The following is a 15,915-nucleotide window of genomic DNA, read 5'->3' on the forward strand; positions in this document are numbered from 1 at the left end:
TCTCTAGGTCTCCCTAGTAATTTATCAAGGATTTAAAAAAAAATCTTGAATCAGTTATAGCAATGTGACTTTATGTAACTAACTTGCAGTTTCTCTTGGTTAGGAGCTACAGTGTCCATGGCTGCCTCTGCCCCCATCTCCTAGCACAGTGTCACAGCTGCCCCTTCAAAATTGCTTGGGGTTGGGGGTGGTAAGGAGAAGCAGTGGAATTTGAAGGGAGTTTCTAAGAAGTAACTTTTGTTTGGGGGGAGAATGGGATGATGTAAAACTATGCTTCTGAATTAATTTTAAAAATTAGTTTTTTTGGCTATCTCATTAGTAGTGTTGACACCATTGTTAAATTGATATTTTCCTCTCTGGTAAAAAGACCTAGATGACCAGGTGGTGGTGTGTTAATAGTTAATAATCTTTTTTTTTTTTCCTATACTCAGGAACAAAAAAGTTTTTAAACTTTTATTATGAAAACTGTCAAACACATAGAAAAGTAGAGAGACTATACAAGGACCCTCTTACCCCCGAATACCTTCACCCAGACTCCGTAGTTATCAAGATTTGCCACATTTATTTCATTTGTTCACCTTTTCCTTTGCTGAAGTATTTTAAAGCAAGTTCCAGGCATCATGTTATTTTACTACTGCATATTTCCACATTAATCTCTAAATACAGTGACATTTTCCTTCATGACAGTGCCATTGTAACACCTAACAAAACTTTTAACTATAATAATCTAATACCCAGTTCATATTCAGATTTCCCCAACTCTCTCTAAAAGTGTCTTCTTACACTGATTTGTTAGAATCAAGATCTAAACAAGAACCACACATTATATGATTTCTAAATGTGAGAGCTGTGAACCCAGTAAAGCTCTACACAACCTAAAGTGCTTATCTAAGGATAATTATTTCATATACCTGATTTACCAATATCTTTAAAGAATTCCTGACTTTCTGAATGCAGAATCCATTCTAATTTTCTCATTAGACAGTAACCTTTTCTGAATAACCTGTTGACTAAAGCCACAGCGTAGTATGATATAATACAAAGGCTGCCTTCTGTGTTTTTGTTATGAATATTCTTCATTGAGGAGCTGAAAAGCAACAGCTACCCCAACATCTTAAACATCTATGCTCATTGCCAGCTTCCTTCACAGACCAGTCCTTCCACTTTTGCTCCGGATTCCAGCTCTTCTCTTTTTCTCCCTGACTTTGCTTCGTCTATTATCTACTTTTATTAAATTGACATACAGCTATGTTTTCCTATATTTCAGCTTAAAAACAAAAAACAAACCTCCACAGACTTCACATCCTGCTTCAGCTCTAGCCCCACCACATGGGAAGACAAATGTTTTGGAAGGCTGTTTGCTGAGTTATGCAGTCAGTGTGAATGGAGTTAGTTAAGCAACACCTCCTAAGGTAGCTTCAGTTATTCCCACATGCCATGTGGATAGCTGGCCAGAGAGTATAGTCTGCTTAGCCAAGACTTCTCCTCCGCTTTGGATGGTCACTGCCATTCTGTGCTACTATGACTTTTCTTTTTATATTTTCCTTGTGTTGTTCCCCCCTTTCTTTCTTTAGATTTTCTTCAGGGGAAAGTGTAATACAGTTAATTAGCTTTTAGCCTAATCAGTAGTAACAATCTAGTTCAGTCTTCCTGAGAGTATTCTCACATTCATGCAAGTAAACCCAAGTTATTGTCTGTCTGGGAGTAAGTGTGAGGTCTGAAAGAAAGGTCTAGGCCAGAGTTGTAGGCCTGTAGCTGATGAATGATATACGGTTGACTCTTTTTTTTTTAAATTAATTAATTTATTTGGCTGCGTCGGGTCTTGGTTGCGGCGCGTGGGATCTTCGTTGGGGCATGTGGGATCTTTTGTTGGGGCATGTGGGATCTTCGTTGCAGCGCGCAGGCTTCAGAGCGCCTGGGCTCAGCAGTTGTGGTGCGCAGGCTTAGTTGCCTTGTGGCATGTGGGAATCTTAGTTCTCCAACCAGGGATCGAACCCGCATCCCCTGCACTGGAAAGCAGATTCTTAACCACTGGACCACCAGGGAAGTCCCTACAGTTGACTCTTGAACAGTGCAGGGGTTAGGAGCACCGACCCTCCACGCAATGGAGAATTTGAGTGTAACTTCTAGTTGGCCCTTTGTATACATGGTTCCTTCGTATCCTCAGATTCCACGAACTGTAAATTGTGTAGTACTGTGGTATTTACTACTGAAAAAAATCCGTGCATAAGTGGACCTGCGCAATTCAGCCTCATGTTGTTCAACTGAATAAGATCACCTAGAGGAAGAGTAGAGTAGTAGAAAGGAATGCTGAGGAATTCAGTTTAATGGTAGAAAGAATAAGCCTAAAGAAACTCGAGAAAGAATCGCCAGAGAGGTAGGAGGAAGCCAAGGGAAAAGAGTATGGGGCGGGGAGGTGGGGGGCGGTGGTTGGTAAGCTGTGTTGAAGGTTGCTGAGTTATCAAGGACCCAAAAGTGTCTGTTGGTTATAGCAACACTGAGATAATTGTTGATCTTGATGAGCAGATCTGTGGTTGAATGGAAACAATCTAGATCAGCATGGGTAGAAAAGTGCATGCAATGCAAGGTTGTAATGGGTTGAACTGTGAGTGGAAGGTGTGGGAGTAGAACAAGGAAGTGAAAAGACTTCCTTTTTTAGAGAGCTTGATCTTGAAAGGAAGGAGTGATATAAAGACATTTGGTCTGTAGAGATTATGGATAAAATCTTGATTTGAGCTGTAGAATTTTTTTTCAAGCTTTTTCTAGAATAATGCTTTCACATTCTGATGGTATAATAATCATTCCCCGGCTCTGATTTCATGAACCTTTTCCTCAATAATGAGAACTTGAGTTTGAGAGTTACTCAGTTTTAGATTATGGATCACTCAGGCATAGAAAATTGCAAATTTGGGACATGAGGATAGAAGGATATAACATGCAAGGCAGAGCAGGAGTTGAGGTTTTTGTTTCAAAAATAAGGGACGTTGATCCTTGGCCCGAGCCCTTGTGAGATGGGAGTAGGGAGCTGAATTGTACGTATGACCTTATAGGGTGGGCAGGGGGTTGAGAAATACTTATTTAGCTATATAGAGTAGGTTAAGTAAAGATTCAGAAGTTTTTCCATCTCAAGCATCCCAGGTAATGAATTTCTAGGACTGTAGTGAGACCCTGCAGAAGAACAGGCAGGAGCCAGTTGTTCAGAATCATGAAAAATCAAGAAGACTATCATTGAACGGAATATAGAAACATATTTCTCTTGGAATGCACATCTGCAACAAAGCAAAATGCATGACCAGCACCACATTGCAACCTGTGGGGGAGGGAGAGTCTGGGAAGTTTTTAGTAAGTTTTTAAAAAATTATTTGTATAGGACTTACTACTAATTTAGGCTGTGTAAAGTCTTCATCTTAGTATGCTATCTTTATTTTAGTAAATATAAAAATTTCTTTACCATAATTAGATTAATCGGTGACTTTCCCAGTTACTTGTAAATGTGAAGATAGATAAGAATTTTGTTGCCATGGGCTAGCTATAAAATCACATTAAGTAGATCAGCACTTGTTAGTATTTTCAATTTGTGGAAGATTGATCCATGTTTATAGGTGAAAATATTTTATCATTTTTTTTCAGCCCTTTTGACTTCAAAACATTCCAAGTAGATTTGCTCATAAAATGCTTAGTATGTTAACCAGTTACTATCTTGATAAGTGTAAATGTTGTTAAATTATATCAGGTAAACTTAATAGTTGAGCAGAAGTTTTTGTATAAAGATATGAGCACCTGTCTAAGTAACATTTTAATATGGTTAAATATGTAATTATATACAAATCTGCAGACTTATCCTACTAATATCTTAATGTATTAAAGAGTTGATGCTTTTAATTTAGACTATAGAAATTACTCCTTCAGATTATCTCAGTGTCACTAAGCTTTGTACTGTGCTGTACTACAGTGAAGGGAGCAGTAGCAGTGTCAGTTCAGAGAAGTTAAGTACAGATAAGAGAAGTAGTGAAGACCACAGGAAGGACAGCAAGTGTAGGATCATTTTCCATTATGGACCTTTCCAGGGAACAGCCAGGTAAAATCAAGCAATCCTTTACTCACCTTTTTTAAATGTTTTACCCTTGTATATTCCTTCTTCTCACTAAGATTTGTTTCTTTCTGCAGAGGTTGTTGGATGGACGTATGGGAACTAATGTCCCAAGAATGCAGGGATGAAGTAGTTTTAATTGACTCTAGTTGTCTTTTAGAAACACTAGAAACGTATCTGCGAAAACACAGGTAAGTCCAAAGATCATCATGGTGTAGTTGGAAGGTGCCTTAGCTGTCAGTCATCCAGACTGACCTGTCACTGACCTTCTTCACATAATAGTACTCCAGCCTTCCCGTTAATACCTGACATGAGGCGGAGTTTAATGTTAGGGTAGGCAGTTCCTTTATAGGAAGGATGACTCTCAGTGTTGGCCGTCTTGTGTTAGGCCAGCATTTCCATTTTTTGTAAGTTCTACCTGTTAGTTCCAGGCCAGCTGTTCAAGAAACGCAAAATAACTGTAAGTCAAGTAAAGTGTACTTAATCACTGTGGAAATTCTAGTACTCCTTGTTTTTATGATAGAAGCATTTCATGATGTCATTTTTCAAAATTAAAGTTAAAATAGCAGCTTTTACTTAGTAATATTTTGAATTATTTTTTCTTTAATTGTCAAGACCTAAAAATAGAGTTGGAATTAATGTGCTTCCTGTACTATAAAAGTAACTTCAGATTTTTCTTTTTAGAATACTACTTTACAAAGGAATTTTCTAAGTGTCATTAACATTTGGAAATTCGTAGGGAGGGAGAGTGCAGTAGGAAAGGAAACTGGTAAGGGAGCCATCTAGAGATGGCGTTCTTGGGGGGGAGTTGTACTGTTTTCATATAAATTTGTCACATGTTGGGTTTGTGGTTGTGTGTTCTTTGACTTTGGGAGAGATATACACAATTACTTTGGGGACACTTCTAGAAAGCATATGTAAATAATAAAAACTGGCATTATCAAGATTGGTGTTTATATGGCAATGAGCTAATGACTTTACCTGCATACTAAGTTTATTAAATGTTTTTTTTATTTAGAATTACAAACTTTCTTGTTTTTTGCCTTAGTTGATTATACCCAAGAGAGTAGAGAATATGTCAATTATTTGGAGTTTGGGAGGGGGATTTTTAACCGTAAAACATAAATGTATAGGTCCGTTATAGATTCTTTTCTCTTTCAATATGAATTGATCCTTGTATTCAATATGAATTGGTCCCCAAAAGATAGCATTTTTGGGTGATAAATTGCTAGTTACTATAGCTAATGTTTTGGAATTTCCTATATTGTTTTTAGATATTTCCTGTGTTTAGGGGGCAGTAATTTATAAGAAAGGTGGAGTCCTTTTTTTTTATTTTTTTTTATTTTTCATTTATTTATTTATGGCTGTGTTGGGTCTTCGTTTCTGTGCGAGGGCTTTCTCCAGTTGCGACAAGCGGGGCCACTCTTCATCGCGGTGCGCGGGCCTCTCACTGTCGCGGCCTCTCTTGTTGCGGAGCACAGGCTCCAGACGTGCAGGCTCAGTAATTGTGGCTCACGGGCCTAGTTGCTCCGCGGCATATGGGATCTTCCCAGACCAGGGCTCAAACCCGTGTCCCCTGCATTGGCAGGCAGACTCTCAACCACTGCGCCACCCGGGAAGCCCCTGGAGTCCATTTTATAAATATGTTAAGGATGAGGGGAGAAGTACAATTAAGAGAGCAATTAAGGGAGGTTGCATTGAATCTGGGTTCTACTGATTATAACTTTGTACAAGTTACTTTTCTGTGCATCAGTGTTTTTCTTCTTTAAGACAAAAATAATGATAGAAATGGTCTTAATAGGATTTATTATAAGATTAAATTTGTCGTGAGGATTGATGATACATAATAAGACTTAACTTAGAACAATATCTGGCACACAGTAAGCACATCCCTGAACCTTTGCATGCCAGATTTGCAAGTCCTTGTTAATCTTGTGTATCTAGTTCTTGTTTTAGGTACAGGTTGAGTTTTTGAGGTACAGTCAGTTGAAAATGATTTCTAAACGTCTGAATAATGGACCCTCTTGGCACTTCTACTTTATTTAGGGGACTTTTCTGAGCACTGAATAATAAAGATTTTATAACACTATTTAGCCAGTTAAATATTATGATAGTACATTATTAGAAATGAGGTGTTAGGAAACTGAAACCTCTGAATTAAGAAAATTTTTTAAATTTGTGTGCAAGGTTACTTTTGAAAACAGAAAAATCACTTTCATTCTTGAGGCTTACATATAAATTTTTAAATTGCTGTTTACTTATGCTTATGTTACTTATGATTACGTACAAACATATTAGACTGAGGATTTAAAGCAGTAAGATATGGGGAAAATATTTCAAGTTTCATTTTGGTACTGTATGACATTTAACCATTTATTTACTCAAAAATCTAAACTTAACCATTATAGCCTGAAAACGTGGAAGTATTTTTATTTCTGTGTCCGTGACCATTTCTCCCACCAAGGGGAAGATTTTTTTAAATTGTGATAAAAAAACATAACTTATACTTGCCCTCTTAACAGTTTTTAAGTGTTCAGTACAGTATTGTTAACTATTTGCTCATTGTTGTACAGTGGATCTCTAGAATTTTTTCATGTAGAATGACTGAAGCTATACCACATCCATTGAACAATAACTCCTCCTTTACCCCTCCCCTCACCCACTGCAAGCCACCATTCTCTTTTTTGTTACTTTCAGTTCAGTTACTTTATATAACTCACGTGAGTGGAATCATGCAGTATTTTGTCTTTTTGTGTCTGACTTATTTCACTTAGCATAATGTCCATAAGGTTCATCCATGTTGTAACGGATGACAGAATTTTCTTCTTTTTTGAGGATGAATAATGTCCCATTGTATGTATACACCACATTCACCTGTCAGTGTACATTTAGGTTGTTCCCACATCTTGGCTATTGTGAACAATGCTGCAGTGAACCATGAGTGTGTGCAAAAAGCTCTTCGAGATCCTGTTTTTAATTCTTTTGTATATATTCCCAGAACTGGGATTGCTGGATTATATGATAGTTCTGTGTTTAATTTTTTGAAGAAATGCTATGCTATTGGATTGGCCAAAAAGTTCATTCTGGTTTTTCTGTACGATGTCACGGAAAAACCCAAACAAACTTTTTGGCCAACCCAATATAATATTTGCCATGCTGGCAGCACCATTTTACAATCCCATCAACAGTGTGCAAGGGTTCCAGTTTCTCCAGATGCTTGCCAACACTTGTTATTTTCTAATTTTTTGATAGTGGCCACACAGTGGGTTTGAGGTGATATTGTGTGGTTTTGATTTGCATTTCCCTGATGATTAGTGATGTTGAGCATTTTGTCATATGCTTATTAGTTATTTGTATATCTTCTTTGGAGAAATGTCTATTCATGTCCTTTGTCCATTTTTTAATCAGGTTTTTTTGTTTGTTTGTTTTGTTGTTGAGTTGTAAGAGTTCTTTTTTTTTTTTTTTTTAAATGCTCCCTCTATTTTTTTTTTTTTAATTTATTTCATTAAATTTATTTTATTTTTGGCTGCGTTAGGTCTTTGTTGCTGCGCGCGGGCTTTCTTTAGTTGTGGCGAGCGGGGGCTACTCTTCCTCGTGGTGTGCGGGCTTCTCATTGCGGTGGCTTCTCTTGTTGCGGAGCACGGGCTCTAGATGCGCGGGCTTCAGTAGTTGTGGCATGCGGGCTCAGTAGTTGTGGCTCGCGGCTCTAGAGCACAGGCTCAGTAGTTGTGGCGCACGGGCTTAGTTGCTCCGCGGCATGTGGGATCTTCCCGGACCAGAACTCGAACCCGTGTCCCCTGCATTGGCAGGCGGGTTCTTAACCACTGCGCCACCAGGGAAGCCCAAGAGTTCTTTATTTATTCTGGATGTTAACCCCTTATTCCAGTATATGGTTTGTAAATATTTTCTCCATTCCATAGGTTGTCCTTCACTCTGTTCATTGTTTCCTTTGCTACACAGAAGTTTTTAAGTTTGATATAGTCTCATTTATCTTATTTTTTCTTTTGTTCCCTGTGCTTTTGATGCCATATCCAAGAAATCATCATCTATTCCATTATTATGTTTTCTTCTAGGAGTTTTATAGTTTCAGGTCTTAATGTTTAGGTCTTTAACCCATTTTGAGTTAATTTTTGTATATTTCTGTGTCTATTTTTTAAACATTAGTGAAACATAATGATTTAACTTTACTTGTCAACATTATTGCCTCTGTTTACAAAATGGGCTTAGAGCTTCTGTTTTAACATATATTCATTTCATTTCACGTCCATCCTTAAAGAAGCCTTCTGCAATTCCCATAACTAGAATTCAACTTCCGTGTGTGCATGCACGCATACACACACACACACGCACGCGCACACACAGTGGACTACTACTCAGCCATAGAAAAGAATGAAATAATGCCATTTGCAGCAACATGGATGGACCTAGAGATTATCATACTACGTGAAGTAAATCAGAAAGACAAATACCATATGATATCACTTGTATGTGGAATCTAAAATATGATACAATGAAACATTTACAAAACAGAAACAGGCTCACAGACGTAGAAAACAAATCTATGGTTACCGAAGGGTGAAGGGAATAGAGGAGGGATAAATTAGGAGTTTGGGATTAGCAGATACAAACTACTATATAGAAAATAGATAAACACAAGGTCCTACTGTCTAGCACAGGGAACAATATTCAATATTCTGTAATAAACCATAATGGAAAAGAATATGAAAAGGAACATATATATATTTATATATCTGAATCACTTTGCTGTACACCAGAAGCTAACACAACATTGTAAGTCAACTATACTTCAATTAAAAAAAAAAATGTAGTCCATTATATATCTGGTGTGTATAGGGGGGCGGGGTAGAGTAGGGGAACCATGAAGGGAGAGGTGAATCTTGGGAAATAAGGCTGGATATAGTAGATTGGGTAAGAGAAGTCACTGAAGGCCTTAATGGGTTTGAACTTTATTCATAGACAGTGGGGAGGTTTTTAAGCTGAGAGTGAGGTAATGAGATTTGTTTAAAAAAATTATTTTGGTATGAGAGATGCATTAGAGCTAGTAAGAGTGGAAGCAGGGAAACCTGTTAAGAAGCATTTTTAAAAATTGTCTAGGCAATTGAAAAGAATTGACCTTCAAGAGAATTTTAGAAAGAATTGATACCAATTGGCTCCACCCCTAAAAGCAGGACCTAAGGAGGAGTTAGAATTAACTGAGGTTTCATTCTGGGTGACTGTGTGAATGGTGATTTCTTTCTTTTTTATTTCATTTTATTTTATTTTATTTATTTATTTTTTAACATCTTTATTGGAGTATAATTGCTTTACAATGGTGTGTTAGTTTCTGCTTTATAACAAAGTGAATCAGCTATACGTATACATACATCCCCATATTGAATGGTGATTTCTTTTTTCTTTTTTTTTTTTTTTAATTCTTGTAGGTCTAGCTTTTTTTTTTTTCACACACACACACTGTCTTTTATTTTTACAAGAGATAAATAGACTGACACCAAGCATTGTACATGGATGACCACAACAAAAGCAACAATGATTGCAATTACCAAACATGAAACTGAATGGTGATTTCTTAACACAGATGGAAGGGAACATAGGAAGGGAACTGTGTTGCCCTTGGTTTTGGACAACAAATTTAATGTGTTGCCTTTTGGACATCTGTGTTGCCGCCCATTTTTTCTGTATGGGTCTGGCCCTCAGGCAAGGACAGAGACTTGAGCAGAGCTGTAGAGTCGAGAGTCAGACATGTTGACTGAAGCTATGGGAATAGATGAGCTCATCTGGGTAGATGAATCTAAATCAAAGAGAGCAAAATTTCCTCATTCCACCACAGCTGATCTTCTCAGAGTTATGAATATTGTGAGCCTGGCTTTTTCGCCAGACCGAATTCTTCCTTATTTCAGGAATTCAAAAATAAAGAAACGAGGCTTTATTCTTTTTTCTTTTCTGATTGAATAGTGAATTATATGTATATGATATGTTACTGTTGATTTTATTTGCATTTCTTTGATTACTATTGATGCTGTTTATAGTGGAATATATTGCCCACCACCTTAAGTTACTTCTCTGTAAATTGCTCGGTCGTAGTCATAATTCTGTTATTTGTGAGTTATTTTCAATTGTTTATAAAGTTGTGTTTAAAAAAAATGGTTTCTAAAAGAAAACTTTTCTACATCCTTCTACATTTACATGCTCTTCTGTACTTTTACCACATTATGTACAGTTAAGTTTAAACCACATTTCTACATATATGTTGTCTATATTATGACTGAGTGTTGAGAAACATGCATTTTCTTTTGGAGGAAAGAATTTGACATTTTGGAAATTACCAGTAAAGTAAAAATTACATGTACCACTTTCCCATTCTTCTTGCCCTTCCCACCCCACATGCTTAGCTAGTGATGTATTAAAATGTAAAAATTTGAATCAAGGTTTACTGGCTGAAGATACCAACTATCTTCAGAGGCTGAAAGGAGAGGGATCCTAGAGTCATTGGTTGGTAGCCTCTGTTGTTTTATTTTCTGACCTGCACAAATAGCTCTTGAAGTGAAGATATGCTAGTCCTTGGCAACTAATATTTTCTGGCCATGTATTCTATGCACTAACAGGTATTTATCTGCCTCATTCTTTTAGGCTCACGTGTTTCTCTAGTTTAAAAAGCATTTGCAAATGGAGATCTGGCTATACCCATGTAATCCCTAAATGTGTATTTACCTTATATGTGTATGTTTTCAATGTGTGTATGGAGGCTTTTTTAATGCTCTATATGGGAGGGGAGTGTCATTGTCTAGTACACTGTTACATACCTCATGAAATAATTACACAGCCAGTTCTTAATTTTGAGGTTCTTCTTTTCAACAGGTTTTGCACTGATTGCAAAAATAAAGTCCTCCGAGCATACAATATCCTTATTGGTGAACTTGATTGCAGCAAAGAGAAGGGCTATTGTGCTGCACTTTATGAAGGCTTGCGGTGCTGTCCACATGAGCGACACATACATGTTTGCTGTGAGACAGACTTCATTGCACATCTTTTGGGTCGTGCTGAGCCAGAGTTCGCAGGAGGGTATGAGTATGTAATTTGCTAGAATGGGCTATCTAGCGCTTTGCTTCATTTTATCCTTCTGCCTCAGTACATATGATATATGTATAAATTAAAGTGTGCCTGTAAAGATTTTGCTTTCTTTAAAATATGCATTTAGTTGACTGAGTATAAAAAGGGAGAAAATGTCGACCAGTTGTCTGCTCCTTGTTGCTTGAAGTAGGCAGGCTTTTTTTGGCTTTCATTATTATAGCTTATCATTTTCATTTGAAAATGATTAGAAGGGATTTTTTTCCCCCTCCATCCATGCGTTTCCATGTTTAAATTTTGTTTATAATGATGGTTTTTGCATAGGAGGTGAGATCTTTGCAGCAGGGGGTTAAGAAATACTTTATTGAATGTAATTCATGAACTGTGTATATTATTATTAAATTATATAGGAAGCTAAAATTTTATCTCTGGCTTTGTTGTAAAAAGAAAACCAAAAAAGTTGTTCACAATAAATTGAACCCACCTCCCCTTGTGTTTTGTGTATCAGCTCTCATTTGAGTGCCTACTTTCTGCTAGGCATTCAGAATACAAACACTTCTTTTATCACTGAAGTTCATGAACACTTGTACTGAAGACTGACCTAGAGGGCTTTTGCCCATGATTGAATCACTTTGGTATTGTCTTTCTCCTCAAAAAAAAGAACAAAAACCAAACAGGCATTTGCTGTAATTGGAAGGTGAACTGTCATGCCTACTTGAGCTGGACACTTAACATATGATGACTTCTTTGTGCTCCAAAAAACATCTCTTTAGGGCCAGTTCCTGAATTACCTTATGTTTAGCAGTATTAAGGCTGAGTTCTACCTGCATGTGTATTTCTCATTGGTTTTATACATGTGTGCTCGTGTATTTATATATACATTGAGTTTGAATGTATAACTGTCTTGTTATTAGTTTGTTACTAGGCATGCAGACTGTGTTTAAAACCTGAACTTGCACAGGTGTTATCCATCTTTTACTGTTTCAGCTTAAGGGTTTTAGGAAATATGTATGATTTATTCTCCTTTATAGGAGAAGAGAAAGGCATGCTAAGACAATAGATATAGCTCAAGAAGAAGTTCTGACCTGCTTGGGAATTCATCTTTATGAAAGACTGCATCGAATCTGGCAAAAACTACGGGCAGAAGAGCAGACGTGGCAGATGCTTTTCTATCTTGGTGTTGATGCGTTACGCAAGAGTTTTGAGGTAAGAACAGTGGACTGCTTCAGTGTCCAGATTGCTTAGTTAAGTTATTGGACTGAATCTTAATGTTAATCACCACTCTTACCTTGCCTTAGCTGTGATCTACTGGTCATGGCTTTTGGGGGTTAGGAGAGGAGTTTGCTGGGGAACTGAAATTTAGAAGTTGTTTATGGATTTTTTCTTTGTTTTTTAATCCCGTTACTCTGCCAGCCTTGATGTTTAGACATTCTGAGAGTAGAAAACTGAAATTGATGATTATTTAATGAGAAGCTGCTATGAAACATAACTGTTGACAAGTTAAAAGCAACCCAAAAATAAGCATCAAAATTAGAAACATTTAATGAGTCCCAGTTTGCCTGCTTCTTTCCAATCGTATGGAGTAAATGGTGTCTGAATGCCGTGATATAAGAGCTACTTTTTAGAAGCACACTGAAGGAAGGCTCTTTACCATGCTGGTATTGGGTTTCATGCTTGTGATTTGGTAACATTATTTTCATTTATACTCTGTAGAACATAAATTTTTGGCTAGTGAATATTTTGTTATATTCTAGGGCATGGTTGTAACTCTTCAACTGGTCACCAGTCCTTTTTGAAAATGGTACGAAAGCTATAAACCCTTTCTTCAAAAGCCCATCCATGAACTTTAAACACTGTTCTGGGGAGTCTGAGGAGATTTGTGCTAGTTTTTGCGGAACAGATGTCTTACTCCTTTTCTCTTTGAATGTTTGTGTCTTCAGAAACTAGATCATTTAATCAGGTTAGTCTTCTCATTGTATGAAGAAATAGATGAATATTTACTTTGCTGTGTTAAAATTCTGAAATTTGAAACTAGAATATTTCTGGTTTGAAATCGGAGTATGTGTAAGTCTACCTTTCCCATAGGAATTAGTTGTATATTCATTTCCTGAGTAGATTTTAAGACTGTCATCATTTAAGGTATTAAAATTTAAAATTATTTGTGGGGACTGCCTGACAAAACACAGCAAAGTAAATATTCATCCACTTCTTCATACAATGAGAAGACTGACCTGACAAAATTGCAGCATGAAATACCAGTTTCTGTGTGTGTGATATCATTTAAAATTAACAAGTGAGAATTTCCATGGAAAATAAAGGGAAGTTTGGGCCAGTATTCAGTCTCAGCTTTGTTTTATAATAGATGACTGTGGAAAAAGTGCAGGGTATCAGTCGGTTGGAACAACTTTGTGAAGAATTTTCAGAGGAGGAACGAGTAAGAGAACTCAAGCAAGAAAAGAAGCGCCAAAAACGGAAGAATAGACGAAAAAATAAATGTGTATGTGATATTCCTACTCCCTTACAAACAGCAGATGAAAAGGAAGTAAGCCAAGAGAAGGTAGTATTTCTTGATATTGACTCATAAATATATAGCTTTTTTCTAGATTTCAGCACTTTTACTGTGTTTTCCCAGAATGTGGCTCCTTTGGCTTCTTTATTGGCTTTTTTTCTTACTCTAATCTGTATAAGCCAAAATCTTTAATGTCGTGTGTTTGTTTTCTAGAGACAATGTTGGCTAGTTAACTTATTACGTGACCTTAGTATTCTGCAAGATCATAGTCCAAATGTGAAAAGTTAACTCCATGCATGACCTAGAGCAGTTCTCAACTTTCAGTCTCAGAACGCCTTTGCATTTTTCTGTTTTGTTTTGGTTTTGCTTTTTGGCCGTGCCGCGCAGCATGCGGGATCCTAATTCCCCGACCAGGGATCGAACCCATGCCCCCTGCATTGGAAGTGTGGAGTCCCAACCACCGGACCCCCAGGGAATTCCCTCCTTTGCATTCTTAAAAATTAGGGAGCCCAGTGAGCTTTTGTTTTTGTGGATTATACTTATCAGCATTTACTGTATTAGAAATTAAAATGGGCAAATTTAAAGTTATTTATTATTCTTTTAAAAATAATAAGCCCACTATATGTTAAAATGAATAACATTTTTTGAAAAATAACTAGAAAAAATTGAGAAGGGTGGCATTAATTTATATTTTTGCAAATCTCTTTAATATTTGGCTTAAAAGGAATCAGGTAAATTCTCATTCAGTCTGTTTGCATATGTTGCTTGGTTATAGCATGTGAAGAAAGTCTGACTTCACCCAGATGTATATAGTAGGAAAAGGGAGGAGTATTTTAATATAAACCTTTTCAGATAGTTGTGGATATTCTTCTTTGGCATTACAACTTGACAGGTGGTAGTTTCTTAAAGATTAGTTGCAATGTGGAACCTGACACCTTGTCAGTGGCCTTTTTTCATACTTTTAAATTAAAACCCATCGGTCTGTCTTGGCATTTTGAATAGATTTTATTTATGCATGATTCTGTAACATCATGCATTGGTCATTTGAAAGATAATGGTTCACTGAGTTATGCAGATCTTTCCAGATTTTGACATTCATTATATAATATCATATAATCATGTTAAAACCACTACTCATCAGAAAGGTCTTTTAAGTATGGGGAAGCTTCAAGCTCCTTGTGCTTGTGTATGCAAGTTTTCAAAATTCTGATTGTAGTTTGAAAGTTTGAATTTTATCAATGACTGTCCATTTTTTTCCTTGAAGAGATGGGCTGACTTCATTTTTGAGAAAATGTCTTTTAAATATCCAAGTCTGAATAACCATAATTTGTCTCTTATTCTTTCTTTCAAGTGAAATTGATGTTCCAGGAAAAAGCAGCTAGTTTAGCTTGCAACTTAAACAGTTGCACAAGTACTTTTACTTGAGACAACCATTATACATTGGTATGCATCAAAAGTGCTTTAAGCATTCTTCCCATTTATCACAGAGTAATAAAAAGACCTCTATGCCATGAGTTCGTATTTAATAAAATTAGTATTTTTACTGCTTCATCAAAGACATTCATAAGTGAAATATCGTTTTATGTATTTATTTCCTGATGAGAGTGCTTGACAAGTGAAGAATACAGTGACTGTTAGTACACGCTTTGGTTGCCTCTGCCTTGGTTTGTGCTAAAGAAACTTTTCCCACCATTGCTTTTATATTATCAGTGTAAGTGTCAAGACAATGAAAAAGGCAAATCACATCTCAGTGTTATGATGAAAATGGTTTTGACCTAGGGAACCCCTGGGGTCAGCAGACTGCGCTTTGAGAATAGCTATCCTAGACTTCCCTGATACCATTAAGTCTTAACTTACTTTTGTTGGTTCTTGGTCTTGAAATGAATTAGTAATTTTTCATGAGAATAATTTTTTTCAATTTTTAACCTTGTAACTCCTATCTTAGGTTTAGGAAATTAAAATATAGCCATTATGGAGGTAAAGCTTTTTACAATCTCTTAATATTGATCCTGAAAGGAAACAGACTTCATAGAAAACAGCTGCAAAGCCTGTGGCAGCACTGAAGATGGTAATAGTTGTGTAGAAGTAATTGTTACCAATGAAAATACATCATGTACCTGTCCTAGCAGTGGCAATCTTCTGGGGTCTCCTAAAATAAAGAAAGGTAAGTAAATAGTTTTAAAAAATTAACTCTTAAGTTTATTCTTTTTTTTTTTTTTTTTTTTTAAAT

General features: G+C 36.5%; 1 protein-coding gene across 12 annotated transcripts in view; it reads left to right on the plus strand.

The window, feature by feature from the left end:
* The window catches only part of GGNBP2 (gametogenetin binding protein 2), a 30,908-nt gene that overhangs the window by 12,289 nt on the left and 2,704 nt on the right, over window positions 1–15,915 (plus strand). For 5 of the 12 annotated variants that reach the window (XM_036836400.1, XM_036836406.1, XM_036836407.1 and 2 more), the window contains 6 exons: window positions 3,953–4,078; window positions 4,168–4,281; window positions 10,967–11,176; window positions 12,208–12,382; window positions 13,539–13,733; window positions 15,702–15,849. In XM_036836400.1, the coding sequence (XP_036692295.1) occupies window positions 3,953–4,078; window positions 4,168–4,281; window positions 10,967–11,176; window positions 12,208–12,382; window positions 13,539–13,733; window positions 15,702–15,849 (968 nt within the window). The remainder of the gene's footprint in view (window positions 1–3,952; window positions 4,079–4,167; window positions 4,282–10,966; window positions 11,177–12,207; window positions 12,383–13,538; window positions 13,734–15,701; window positions 15,850–15,915) is intronic. The other 7 variants (XM_036836403.1, XM_036836404.1, XM_036836402.1 and 4 more) reach the window with 7 other exon arrangements.

The sequence above is a fragment of the Balaenoptera musculus genome, chromosome 20 (assembly GCF_009873245.2).
Source record: "Balaenoptera musculus isolate JJ_BM4_2016_0621 chromosome 20, mBalMus1.pri.v3, whole genome shotgun sequence".
In the NCBI taxonomy this organism is placed as follows: domain Eukaryota; kingdom Metazoa; phylum Chordata; class Mammalia; order Artiodactyla; family Balaenopteridae; genus Balaenoptera; species Balaenoptera musculus.